Source organism: Beta vulgaris, chromosome 9 (assembly GCF_026745355.1).
Source record: "Beta vulgaris subsp. vulgaris cultivar EL10 chromosome 9, EL10.2, whole genome shotgun sequence".
Classification (NCBI taxonomy): domain Eukaryota; kingdom Viridiplantae; phylum Streptophyta; class Magnoliopsida; order Caryophyllales; family Amaranthaceae; genus Beta; species Beta vulgaris.
Window position 1 is genome coordinate 436,673 of NC_079210.1, and position 12,389 is coordinate 449,061.

The 12,389-nt window shown below is 36.9% G+C and overlaps 1 protein-coding gene across 1 annotated transcript in view; it reads right to left on the reverse strand.

Annotated features, from left to right (window-relative positions):
* The window catches only part of LOC104902523 (probable protein arginine N-methyltransferase 6), a 32,813-nt gene extending 20,677 nt beyond the window's left edge, over positions 1-12,136 (reverse strand). The window contains exons 1-8 of the mRNA XM_010690318.4: positions 11,798-12,136; positions 10,154-10,219; positions 9,763-9,831; positions 8,576-8,611; positions 3,865-3,930; positions 629-697; positions 393-470; positions 176-254 (exon numbers count right to left, since the gene is read on the reverse strand). Of these exons, the coding sequence (XP_010688620.1) occupies positions 176-254; positions 393-470; positions 629-697; positions 3,865-3,930; positions 8,576-8,611; positions 9,763-9,831; positions 10,154-10,219; positions 11,798-12,016 (682 nt within the window). The 5' untranslated portion in view covers positions 12,017-12,136. The remainder of the gene's footprint in view (positions 1-175; positions 255-392; positions 471-628; positions 698-3,864; positions 3,931-8,575; positions 8,612-9,762; positions 9,832-10,153; positions 10,220-11,797) is intronic.
* Between the last annotated feature and the right edge of the window lie 253 nt (positions 12,137-12,389).

The following is a 12,389-nucleotide window of genomic DNA, read 5'->3' on the forward strand; positions in this document are numbered from 1 at the left end:
TACCATAAATCTTCCATGATGCGGTTCGAACATGAGATACAGAACAAAAGAAAATATCTCCAAAAAAGAAGCAACCAATGACCAACGGACATACTAAAGCACCATTCTTTTTCCACGAAAATGCAATAAGTCTGAAATATTCAGTCAGGAGAAGGGGTTTTTAATGAGTACTAACTATTGATTCCATATACATCTCGCCAAAACTCGATGCTTTGACTGTATCGATCAGGATTTGTAACAGGTGCCATATACAGCTGCAACAAAATCACATTGCAAAACAGATGTTGGATACAGTCGTGAAAGATTCATACTCCAACAATGGAAACTCATGTAGTAGCGTAGAATGTTCGATGATGGAAATTTAGAGATATAGAGAACAGAAAAGAGCCTACAGTTGCATGTGAAGGAAGAATAAGACCTCCAGGCTTCAGCCAGCGATCTCGAGCAGTAAGTACACTTCCCAGCATGCTCTACAGAAAGAAATACAACATTTAATTCACAGTGAATGACACCAAAACCTGGAGATCTGAAACCTGGAGGTTAAACATCTGAACTGAACGTCTCAATACAAAATTTACACATGTAACCAAGAATATCATAGCTGTTACATGCATGTACAAATCTTAACCTCATAAAGAAGCATGTACCCCATCCATTCAGATATTATAACATCAACCTCTTCCTCAATCTCCACATCCTGCAATAACATACAATGCGAGGCATTACTTAAGAAGTACCTGTTTGCAGAACTAAAAGGGCAAAAGTATATTCAGATTTCAGACACTGAGACAAGAATATTAATATACTCGTATTAGGATCATCGCGATAAGTGTATATTAAGAAACAAGTTATTTAAATTTCTGGCATTCGAACTTTGGCTTCAAATTGGACAATATAATCATATAATGCAGAAAATTCAGAACAGCTACTGGTAAATTAAACAAGAAAACTTTAAAGTATCAAATGTCAAAACAGTTATATATTTTCAGGTGCCATCTAAGGAAAATTGCAATGCAACCACAGGTGCACCGTCCTATATGCTTAACCTGTAGCAGAAGGAAAAGGCACTTAAGTAATTACTGCTGGGGTTTTCAGTTGGATTTGGAGAGCAGAAGGTGATGTATGGGAAGTTAGTGATAGCAAGCGAAACACGCAAATGATTTAGAGAGAAGTAGAGCATCTTATAGTTGTAATAAGTATAAATAGCAGAATAGTAGAGAGAGGAAGGCATTGAGAAATATTGTGAAGTCTTTTGTATTAGGAGAAGATCAGACTCCCGAAAGCAGAAGTTCATTAGACACTCAATTTACAGTCTATGAATACAACCACACTACGAATCTTACCTATCTTTTTCTCTTTTCCTTCTGTCTAGTATTAATCAACTGCATTGAGCAGTAACCTGGCTGATTTAATGGCTCCTAGTAATGTATCTCAAAGGGTGGAAAAGGTGGAGCAGGAATTTGCTGAGAGTCGGAGTTCAATGGAGCAGGAACTTGCTGAGAGTCGGAGTTCAATGGAACAGGAACTTGCTGAGAGTCGGAGTTCAACGGAGCAGGTCGAATCGAGCACATAACAAACTCCGCAACGATTCCTTGATGAAATCACTCATATGAACACAAGGATGGCGAAGTTCATTGAGGATCAAACCTAATTCCAAAATCAGGTTTGATTAAACTTTTCCGATTCATAAGTTCATAAAATTGACCGCCTCATCCACGACGAGGGGGATTTGGAACTGGGGATCTAATTGGAGGATTAAAAAACTTGGATACGCCACTATTTGAGGGGATGAACCAAGATGGCTGGATTCTTAGGGCAAAACAGGACTTTGATATTTATCGACTGTTGGAGGAGGAAAAAGTAGAGAAAGTGGTGGTTGCTTTGGAAGGGGAAGCCCGTGGGCAAAAAAAAAAGGCGGAAATCTATTAAGAGGTGGGAGAATTTGAAGACTTTGCATCGTCAATTTTGCACCACCCAGACCGTCTCTCTTCACGAGCAATGGTTGGTTCTCATCCAGGAGGATAGTGTGGTTGATGCGAAATGGTTTCGCATTTCTTCTTCTGTTTTTTGTTTGTTTTGTATTATATTGAGTTGTATACAATTAGACTCGTAAGTAGTATGTAAACCTCCTTATTTAAGTAATTAGGGTTGATTAGAGCTGTTTAAGTTAAGTAGAAAGTAGAAGAGAAGTGAAGATGTTCACGTTCATCCAGAGAATCTGGCGCAGCGAAATCTTTTTGGTTATTTTGAGCAATCCACAAATCATTTTCCCGTGATTTTTTTTTTTTTTTTGGATTGGTAACATCTGGAAGTTTAATCCTACCAATTGGTAAGATTTCATGAAAAAACGAAGTCACAGTAGGCTTCCAATTGAGACGTCATTTTTTACGGTTTTGGCATAGCTTGATTGTACAGAGCTGCTTTTGTATACTTCTGGGCAGCAGCCTTTTTGCATCCAATTGGTGTATTTCTACCTTGGTTTGATCAATCTTCAACTGTAGGAAACGTTTCTACTGGTTGCAAGTTGATTTCAAGCATCCAATAGAAGAAGAGCCTCGTTCTTTGAAGCATGGTCCAGCCGGTTTTTCCTGGTTACTTAGCTATGAAGATCTTTGTATTTCTTTGCTTTGTTTATTAGTTTAGTAGGTTTAGGAACTCTATAAATACTCTTAAGGTATTCATATGTAAGGTAGTATTGTTGTTGAATGAAATAGTGAGCTTTGAGCTTGTTATAGAGTCGTCAACTCGAAATGCACTAGACTGCGATCCTGTGTGTAAATCTTGAGCCGCGACTTCAAGAGAACCTCTCCAAACCCAGATTTGGGAGCCTATCTTTATTGCTTTCTTTCATTATTGTTTCTTAAATATAAAAAGACAAAAAGAGTAGTGAGCTTGTGAGGTGAACTTGCATCAGTGGTGGAGCATCACAAAAGCTTCATCGAACTCTCAGCTCCCTCGGATGATAACTCAGAGGAGATGGTTCTTAGTCAATTCATAAATGGACTCACAGGGCATATTGAAGCTGAGATCAGGCTCCATGAGCCTCCTAACTTGGACGTGGCAATGGATCTAGCCCTCAAAATTGAGGATAAATCTATGTTTGACTTAAGGTCAACCAACACAAAGTCACAAACCCCAAAATCTGGTTATGGAACCTCCCCTTTTAACACCAAATCAGGAAACCTCTTATTTAACCCAATCCAATCCATCACCAAAACACTCCAGAACACCGAGCCGCATCTCCTCAAAACACCCTTTCCTTTGACCCTTCACACACCAAAATTAACACCACCAACCCACCTTCACCAGCCATGGTTGTTTCCCATAAGGACAGTACAGTGAGTACCTTGAACAACCAGAGCTACAGATTTGTGAGACAGAATGGCTTCTCTAAGGCACATGCAGCTGGCATTTGCAAGGTTATTACCTGTATACCACTAGTATTGTGGTCGAAGGACCAGTTTCTATGTAATTTTACAATAATTTGCATGCAAATATCGCTTTCTGATTGGAGATAAAGTCACCACATCAAGAATTCTACTAACAGACACTCGAAGATAAGCTAGGAAGACCAGATATCACTGAATGTTGTAAAGCACATACATCCCGCCCTTCCCAAAAATCCAAACTAAGTTGAGTTTTTGCTGCCATATCACATATTTTCATTATAACTGTAACAAAACTTACAGATGTGTTGCATGGGCCTAAGTTTCAAACTAATTCAACATGGATAACATTCATGACCTAGAACAGAATTACCCTCTGGAAAAGAAACTCTGTTATACTACAAGCAATGCAACCCTACAGACTTAAGAGTTTCATAGCTTTAGAAGATAAAAGAGAGCGTTTATTTCAGAATCATACCTCCACTCGTCCATGCAATACTTTCACAATATCAGATAGGTTATTTGCATTGACAACTTCATTTGCCTGTTAAAAATGTATAAATAGTTAGCAGTTGCTTAAAACTAGATAAAGAGACAAAATAACAAAGATGCCTAACAATTTTGCATCAAACAAAATATCGCCAAACAGGGAAAAACCAAGCACATACCCTGAATAAGATCATATTGATCTAAAGATGAAGAAAAGCGGTGAGTTCTCAAATACGTTGCTGTTTAGATAAATAATATAGGAAACAATATTCAGATCTGGTCTTAATTACAGAGAAACAAATAGAGATTTGCTGGGAAAGGAACCAAGTCTCAGAGAAGCTGTCAATTGATTCAATCCTAGCTTATATACAACCCAGCCAACAGAAGTGACACTCTTCCAGAGCAGGACAGTGCTGTCAAGCCATGCGAATAAAGTAAAATCAAGAATACAATGACACCTTATTTTATGGTGTAGCATCTCCTGCTATTGATTTCTCTAGGGCGGCTGCATCCTTAACATTTTTCTTAAATAGGACCTTAAAAAAATCCCAGTTTAAAGTCCACGCAGAATTAATTCCCACATTGGTGTCAGGAAAGGTAACCTATTGAATGGAGATCAAGGGCACGATATTCGACATACAAGTATCCCTGTGGATATGAGTTTATGCAAAGAATTCAAAATGGCGTTGAAAGAAATGGGATTGAAGAGGGCAGTGAACCCCGAGGGCATACCTATCAAGGTCCTGGAGATGCTTTCGGGGAGAGAGGGGTCGAATGGTTAACAACTCTTTTCAACAAGATTTGGGGAAGTAATAGGATGTCATTAGAGTGGAGAAGTACTATCATCTCCTTGTACAAGAACAAGGGTGGCGTCCAAGATTGTGCCAACTATCAAGGAACCAAACTAATAAGCCATACTATCGGGAGCGAGTTATTGAGCAAAGATGAAGGAGTAGTGTGAAGGGCTCAGAGAACCACTTAGGATTAATGCCCGAGAGATCGACTATGGAGGCCATGTATCTTATAAGACAACTAATGGAGAAGTATCAAGATAAGAAGAAGGATTTACGCATGGTTTTCATTGATTTGGAGAAGTCGTATGATAAGGAATCGAGGACAATTTTTTGGTGGGCTTTGAGTAGGAAAGAAATTTCGCTGAAATATATTGACATCATTAAAGACATGTATGAGGGAGTTAGCACGAGTGTGCGAGCTAGTGTTGGAAAGACAGAAGAGTTCCCCATTACGATTGGAGTAAATCAAGGTTCCATACTTAGCCCATTTCTTTTTGCTATAGTCATGGTCTCATGGACGACTTGACGAGGTTAATTCAAGACGGTATACCTTGGTGCATGATGTTTGGAGATGATATTGTGCTGATTGATGGAACAAAAGAAGGAGTGTAAAGTAAGTTGGAATTATGGAGACAAAATAAATGGGATGTTAGATGTCACTACTTTGGATGTCTTAACTTTGTAGCTTAGAGCATGCCCTTTTTTATAGAATCATGGGCAATGCAGCACACAAAAAACATGGATATTTCTCATCTCCAATAAATACACCACCAAGGTTCGACATTATCAAGGCCATCTAGCTTACAAAGATTGTTTACAAAAACTATCGTATAATTGTCCATGAAAAAGCAAGTAAATCTACTATTCCAACCCACAAATCTAATTCATACATCCTTGATGATGCCTACTTAAATAATGGCCATGTTTCGCAATTAGCGAATAGTTGTTAGCTGTATTAGCTGATAGCTGATAGCTGATTGCATTAGCTAATTTGACTAGCTGATTGTATTAGTTCTTTATATAAAAGTGTTTGGTAAGTTGATGATAGCTAATTGTTACATAATTGTGTAAAATGACCAATAAGGACATGTGCATAATTTATTGTTGTACCTTTTATTGTTTATAAATGTAATTTTCAACAACTTTAGGACATAAATGTAAGTGACCCACTCATTCTCAAACCTCTAATGTCAAAAAGCTCCTCCCCCTAACTTTTTCAAAAAGAGCTTTTTGAGGACAATCAGTTAATTGAAACCTCTCTTTACCAAACACTCAATAGGATTGACTAGTCAAATCCTCTAATATCAGTTCAAACCTCTAATTTTGCCCCAAAACTCTCTTTAACAAACAAGGCCAGTAACCGCAGAACAAATTCAGAGCACAGAAAGAACCACCTTGACGGTGTGTGTTGTTGGCTCGGTTTGCATATCAAAACGCGTTGCAATATTCACCTCTAATAAGGTTGTGGATCGCACTAGTGCTCAACCTATGAGGGAAAATTCTACAAATTGGATAAATGAAAAAATATTTTTCAACTCTTTCTACGGTCATATCCAACGTCATTATGAAATTCATTCCCATCGGTTGGGGACATATCCACCATTGATTAAAACATGGCTCAAATCTATGACAGTATAAATTAAATCAATGAACAGACGGCAAGATTTTGGATCAAGTGCTGCTTGTCTCATGCTTGTTTCCGATGTTGATGAGCAGAGGCTTATCCACATTAGTTAATATGCTTGGTAACATGTTAGTGTATTCGACAGAGGAATTCAAGTTAAGGTGAGGAGAGAGGAGGTCCCAGGTTTCTCTTTTACATAAATTGATGATACTACTTTTCTGGTTCTAATACTATGTTGGCCCAGGCGTTGACCCGGGTGTTACCTTTTTTCTTCTTCACAATTAATATGTATTTTTTCCACTCTTGGAAAAATTAATTTAAAAAAATCTAACATTTAGTTTACTTTATGTTTGCAATGAATATATAACATTATGTAGATTTATGAAGCACTAAAAAAAGTTGGTTGAGATGGTAAGGACAAACTTCTCTTTGCAAGAGGTCGCACATTCAAATCTAATAGCAAACAATATTTATTTTGTAAGATGACGTAACGATCTACCTGGCACATAAGATGACGTGGCGAAGCTGCGTGGCACATATATAGTGAATAGTACCACGTGGCACCGTTCCTTTGATAGGAACACCTTTACATATATAGTATAGATGAACGGAGGCTTATCCACAGTCGTTGATGTGGTTGGTAAAATGCTAGACAGAGATGTGTTTTAGAGAGCAATTCAAGTTAAAATGAGGACAGAGGAGGTCCAGATTTCCCTTTTACATAAATTGACAATACTATGTTGTTATTGGTTGTTAACTATTACAGTTTACAAAATTTCTCACGATTTGAAAGGTCTTTAACTCTCACAATGCAGCTTAGCAGAGATTGATTATGATCACAATGCTCTTAGAAAGTTTGTTGCTCAATGAGGTTTGACCAGGAAAGACTTCAGAAACCAATGACTATTAATTTTGAGGAGCCTAGACAGGTAGAAGAAGACTTGTTTCGCCTCAAGTGGTAAACAAAAACCTTGTCGCAACCCTTTCTATCTCGTATTCCTCCCTAACATCTTTCACCTCTTAAGGTTCCGATCGCTTTCAGCAATAAGAAATAGAAATGATCGTAGGATCTTTTTGTGCCTAGACTAGTGGTGAGAGAAAGGACCATCTTATACAGTGTCGTTTGGTGTGACAGCCTAATATTAAAGGAGGTCAAGTGCCTGTAGATTGGTATCTAAAACAATTGCTATAGCAGGTGATTGAGGTGACTTACTCTTCAGCCCTGAGTCACCTTCACATCATGTAATCACAAGTAAGAGTATTGCCATATTGGTTTGCCAAAATAAATGGAATGTTAGATGTGTTGGGACACATGCGACAAATCCAGTACATAAGAGCAAGGCATACCCTCACATCTAGGTTTGTATGGTATAGCCCTAAATCTGCAAATTGAAAATTTAATCTACTATCTTGAAGATGCAATGTCTAGGGACTTTCTTCCATATGATATGGCTACAAGATTTTCTCATTGCTTACCACCAATAACTATTCCTACTATAGTTTTCTCCTTTGCTTCTCTTTCTCTTTTCCCTCTTTCTATTGGAGAAAACAGATGGGAGGCTGAAAAATAAAAAAGTCAGATGAAAATCATTCCTTTTCCTTAGCTCCTTATGATGTTTTCTTGCCCCCTCTCTGACATTCTGTTTTCCTTACGCAGTTTTAAATTGGGGAGAATCATGTGAAACCATATAATTGAGGAGAACAATAACTCGACTTTATAGCTTTGTCTTTTCTGATGAAACGAAAAAAAACTTTGCTATTTAGGTGGGAAATCCGTTGTAAAGTGCCTTCACTGTTTACTTGTATTCTATTAAGATATGCAAAATTTTAATTATCAAACTAAAAAATTGATATTTTATTACATATCAAAAAAAATACAGACTAATTAACACTGAAGAATCACAATATGGAGTGATTATAAATAATGTTCGAAAAGTATGTCTGCCAGAACACATAGAAAACCAGGCAACAGAGATACATGACGGATCATGACCTTTTGGAGAAGTTCAGGATGGAAAAAGTGTTAAGAGGATAGGTTGGTGAGAAATTTGATTTAACAATGGTCATAGAATGCTCAAAATTTGACATGCTAAATCTTTTCAGTTTCATTAATCAAAGATTATTAGTTGATGCCAGGAAAAAAAATTGGAGGATTATAATTTCCAGAGAGCAAATTAACTAAGCAAGCAGCCAAGAACCACAAAAAATAAACATAAGAAAACCAAATTTTAAATATCAAAATCAACTGACTACAAATAGGAAGCATAACCTAAACAAAGTACCTGTACTGCAATGTCACTGGCATCTACTGCATAAACCTGACAAAAGAAAAAGAATCAGAAGATACAATAAATAATACTTACTTCATTCTAAAATAAATGAAATGTAGGGTGGAGACACGGGGAGTAAGTGGAGGAGAGAGATAGAGAGAAATAAAAAGAGGGACCCATGTGATGAAGAGAGAGATAGAGATAAGTAAATGCCACATAGAGTAACATTTTATTTATTTAAAACGGCTACAACGGTAAGTTTTTATTTACTTTAGAACGGAGGAAGTATACTACATATATCCTATACTCTATATAAGCTTTAGAATTTCTGCAAAAGGAGGGAGTAATCAAAGCTGTTAATGTGTTTGAAGAATTTTAGAATCTTAAGACGAGGACAAAACATAAACCTGTCGGCTTCTTTTAGTATGTAAAACTAGTACGACCCCTTCACGAAGTAAACATAAGCACATAAACAACTAGTGTAACCCAATCCTATCTCCTTTAAATCTGAGTCAGAGCTCGATACTGACTTGTACATCAAAATTAATCCCTCTTAAGACTACAAGAGGACAGAAAAAAGGATGCTATCCTCAGTTTGCAGCACTTTCCTTCAAAATTTAATTCGGAGCCTGAAGGTATACTCCAATTGACTGTTAGTAATGGCGTTTTCCTGATTAATGAAGTATCGGGTTGCATGGAGTTCAAAGACTTCTCCAAGTATGGCTCCATACATCAGAAGCAATAAAGGGAAAGTTCTATACAGCAACTCTTCATAAGCCTCAAAAATTATAATGACAATTGACATACACTATGATGTTTAACATTAAAGAGTACTTCAAGAAACCCTTTACTCTGCACTTCATATCAATCCTCCCGTCAGCTGAAAAATCCTGGGCATGAATCCAAGATACTTCCTCCGTTCCATAATAAGTGAAACACTTACTATTTTAGAACGTTTGAAAATAAGTGAAACATACCTTAAATGGATAAAAGAAAGTGATAAAATGACAAGAGTGCCCATCACAAACTTGAGTGGTTTGCTTTTCTCTCTCCTCTTTTTGATAATAAAAAGTTATTTTATGACTTTTTGGCTTTTGAAAGTGATGTTTATTAAATCTTGTGCCCAATCCCTATGTTTCACTTATTATGGAACGGAGGAAGTAATATAAAGCATAAGTACGAATCTCGAAGAAAATTACCCTTTTAGCTCCAGCTTGTGCACAAAATATGGATAGAATGCCTGTCCCACAGCCGACATCCACAACAACCTGCAAAAAAAGTGAAAAAAGTAAATGAAATAAAAATGAATAAATAAATAATAAAAGAACATCAACAGGAAACCTGCATAAGCTCCTTTTCCCTGTGAATGCATAGGCCATAGAAGCTTATTGTCATTACAGTTACAGAGGCAAGCAGTTAAAACCTAATATGACTTTGAAAAGAAGATTCCTTAATCTATGCTATGAAATTCAAGTATCAGACCATGAACATCATTTGCAAGGTTAATAATCATAATCCATTTTAGCATTAATTATCAAAGATCACACCACACAGACAGTAATAAACAAAAGCCAACAATAGAAGCCTTACTTTGCCTGCAATTAGATGTTGGTGGTGGAAAATTGCATTCCTGTAAGTGTCAGTCCTCACATGATCCTGGGCATAGATAAAACAGAATCGAGAATATTTATAATAAGTAATACAGCAATAAGTAAGATATAATTGCACAAATTTAATTCCACATAGTCTTCATCAAATGAAAAAGACATGTTAAAATGTCAAATGGTTTTTTAAATGATATTTTGCGGATAGAGGGACTTGAACCCTCACGATTTTTAAAGTCGACGGATTTTCCTCGGAATTTTGTGATGAAATATCAAAGATCCTAATAGTGCGGTATGCCTCATTTTAGGGCCTGACAGCTGTGAAGCATGAGAAAGGTGGATGGCATTTTCACTTTATCACTTATTCATGAATCACAATTTTACTATTTCTTTTTCATATAGGAGCTTTTCACCAGAATAAAGGAAGCTATACCCACTATAACCAGATGAATGTCACTACTGAAAAGTGAAAATAACATTGCCCTCCCAAAATAGTGTGTAACTCCAGCTCTACGTGTACATGAGAGTGACGAGACGCTTGGATAATAAGCCTGCGCAGACTTTGAAGAGCTATGCAAACATCCTTGTATTCACAAACACCTAATACAACATCACATTTCACAGAAGAATGCATCACTTTATTCTCCAAAGTAACTTTCAGACACCATATGGCCAAATCTACCTCCAATCCCCTGTTTGAAGACATTTAATCTACAAGCACTCGACATAAGAGATTCATCTTAGTCCCCAACTCTAATTTGTAGTTCTTATCCCATCTTACAGATATATGAAGTGAACTCAACAACTAACAACATCTCCTCAACACCAGTGGTTTTAAACCTCTAACTAACATAATAACACATGGTGATGCACTTTTCCAACATTGAATCAATTTCTAACCTTCTTCCTAACATCCTTGATCACCCTGACCTCTACAGGAATCATCCAAAAATTATTCTCACCAAAAAGCCTAGATTGGTGAACAGTGAAGAACTCATTCACATCCAAATGACAACCAAAAAGTATAATAACACAAAAATAGAGGTCCAACTCCCAAACAAACAGTAATGTTCTTTCAAATATGCTACATTTCTTTTGTGTTAACAGATTCAAAACATAAATTAAGCTTCCTCTATCGCCTAGGGCATAACCAAAAGCTGAGAATCTCGAATACGAACAAAACAAATCTTGTAGAGTTGCCTGGAATTTACAATGTGCAAGTCACTAACCCTTAGACCCTCCATTATACTTTAAACTCGAAATTACATTCAAAAAGCTAGGAGAGGGTACATAACACCCCAAGTGTAGTGAACAAATTGCTAACATTCTACGCGAATTCGCTAGGTTATCAAACAAAACCATCAATAATATCAACATAACCGCTCAAGAAGACCAACTACAACTTTGTTTCAGTGCAAATTATCACATTTGAGGCTTAGGTTAGTTGCCTATAACATTACCATTAATTAATTTCTCAAAGCTCCAATTTGAAAACGATACTGATATAGTCATATCTAAGCTGAATTAGATGATCATGAACAAAAATACAATCTTCAAAAATAATATAAAAATACAATCTTCAAAAATAAAAAATAAAAAGCAGAAGAAAACAGAAATGAAAGAAAGAGACCTTAATCATCTCCTCATGAATGCCGAGGTGAGAATAAGACTGAAAGTAGGCGACATCGAAGTCGGTGCAAGGAGGAGCGTCGGCTTCTGGTTCGGCGGCAGCAGCGGCGTCGTCGGCGTCGCGTGATCTTCGACGCGCCTTTCTGAGCCTGTCTCGGTGAGAGAGACTGGTGGTCGTAGAGTGGCCATTGCAGTCGCCGCCACTTGAACTCGCCAACATCGATTCTTTTCTTCTACTTCGCACTCTCACTCTCTCTCACTCTTTTTTTCAATTTAGCAACACAACTGCTAAAACTGCTTCTAATTTGCTTTGCATTCCAAAAAGAAGCAGCAGTAAGTAATGTACACGAACACGAGTTTAATGGGTGTTTATTTTTCAAAAGTAAAGGGTACGGTAGATGAACTGCCCAAACCGGTCCAAGTTTAATTGGTGTTTATTTCATTTGGTACCATTGAATTTTTGGCTTTTCCATTTGGTATCACTGTTATTTTAAAATTCCACATGATACCACTCTAATTTAATATTAATCTTTATCATACCATTTTTTAAGTAAAATGTTAGTTAATGGTTGAACAAGAATACGATTTTGTTT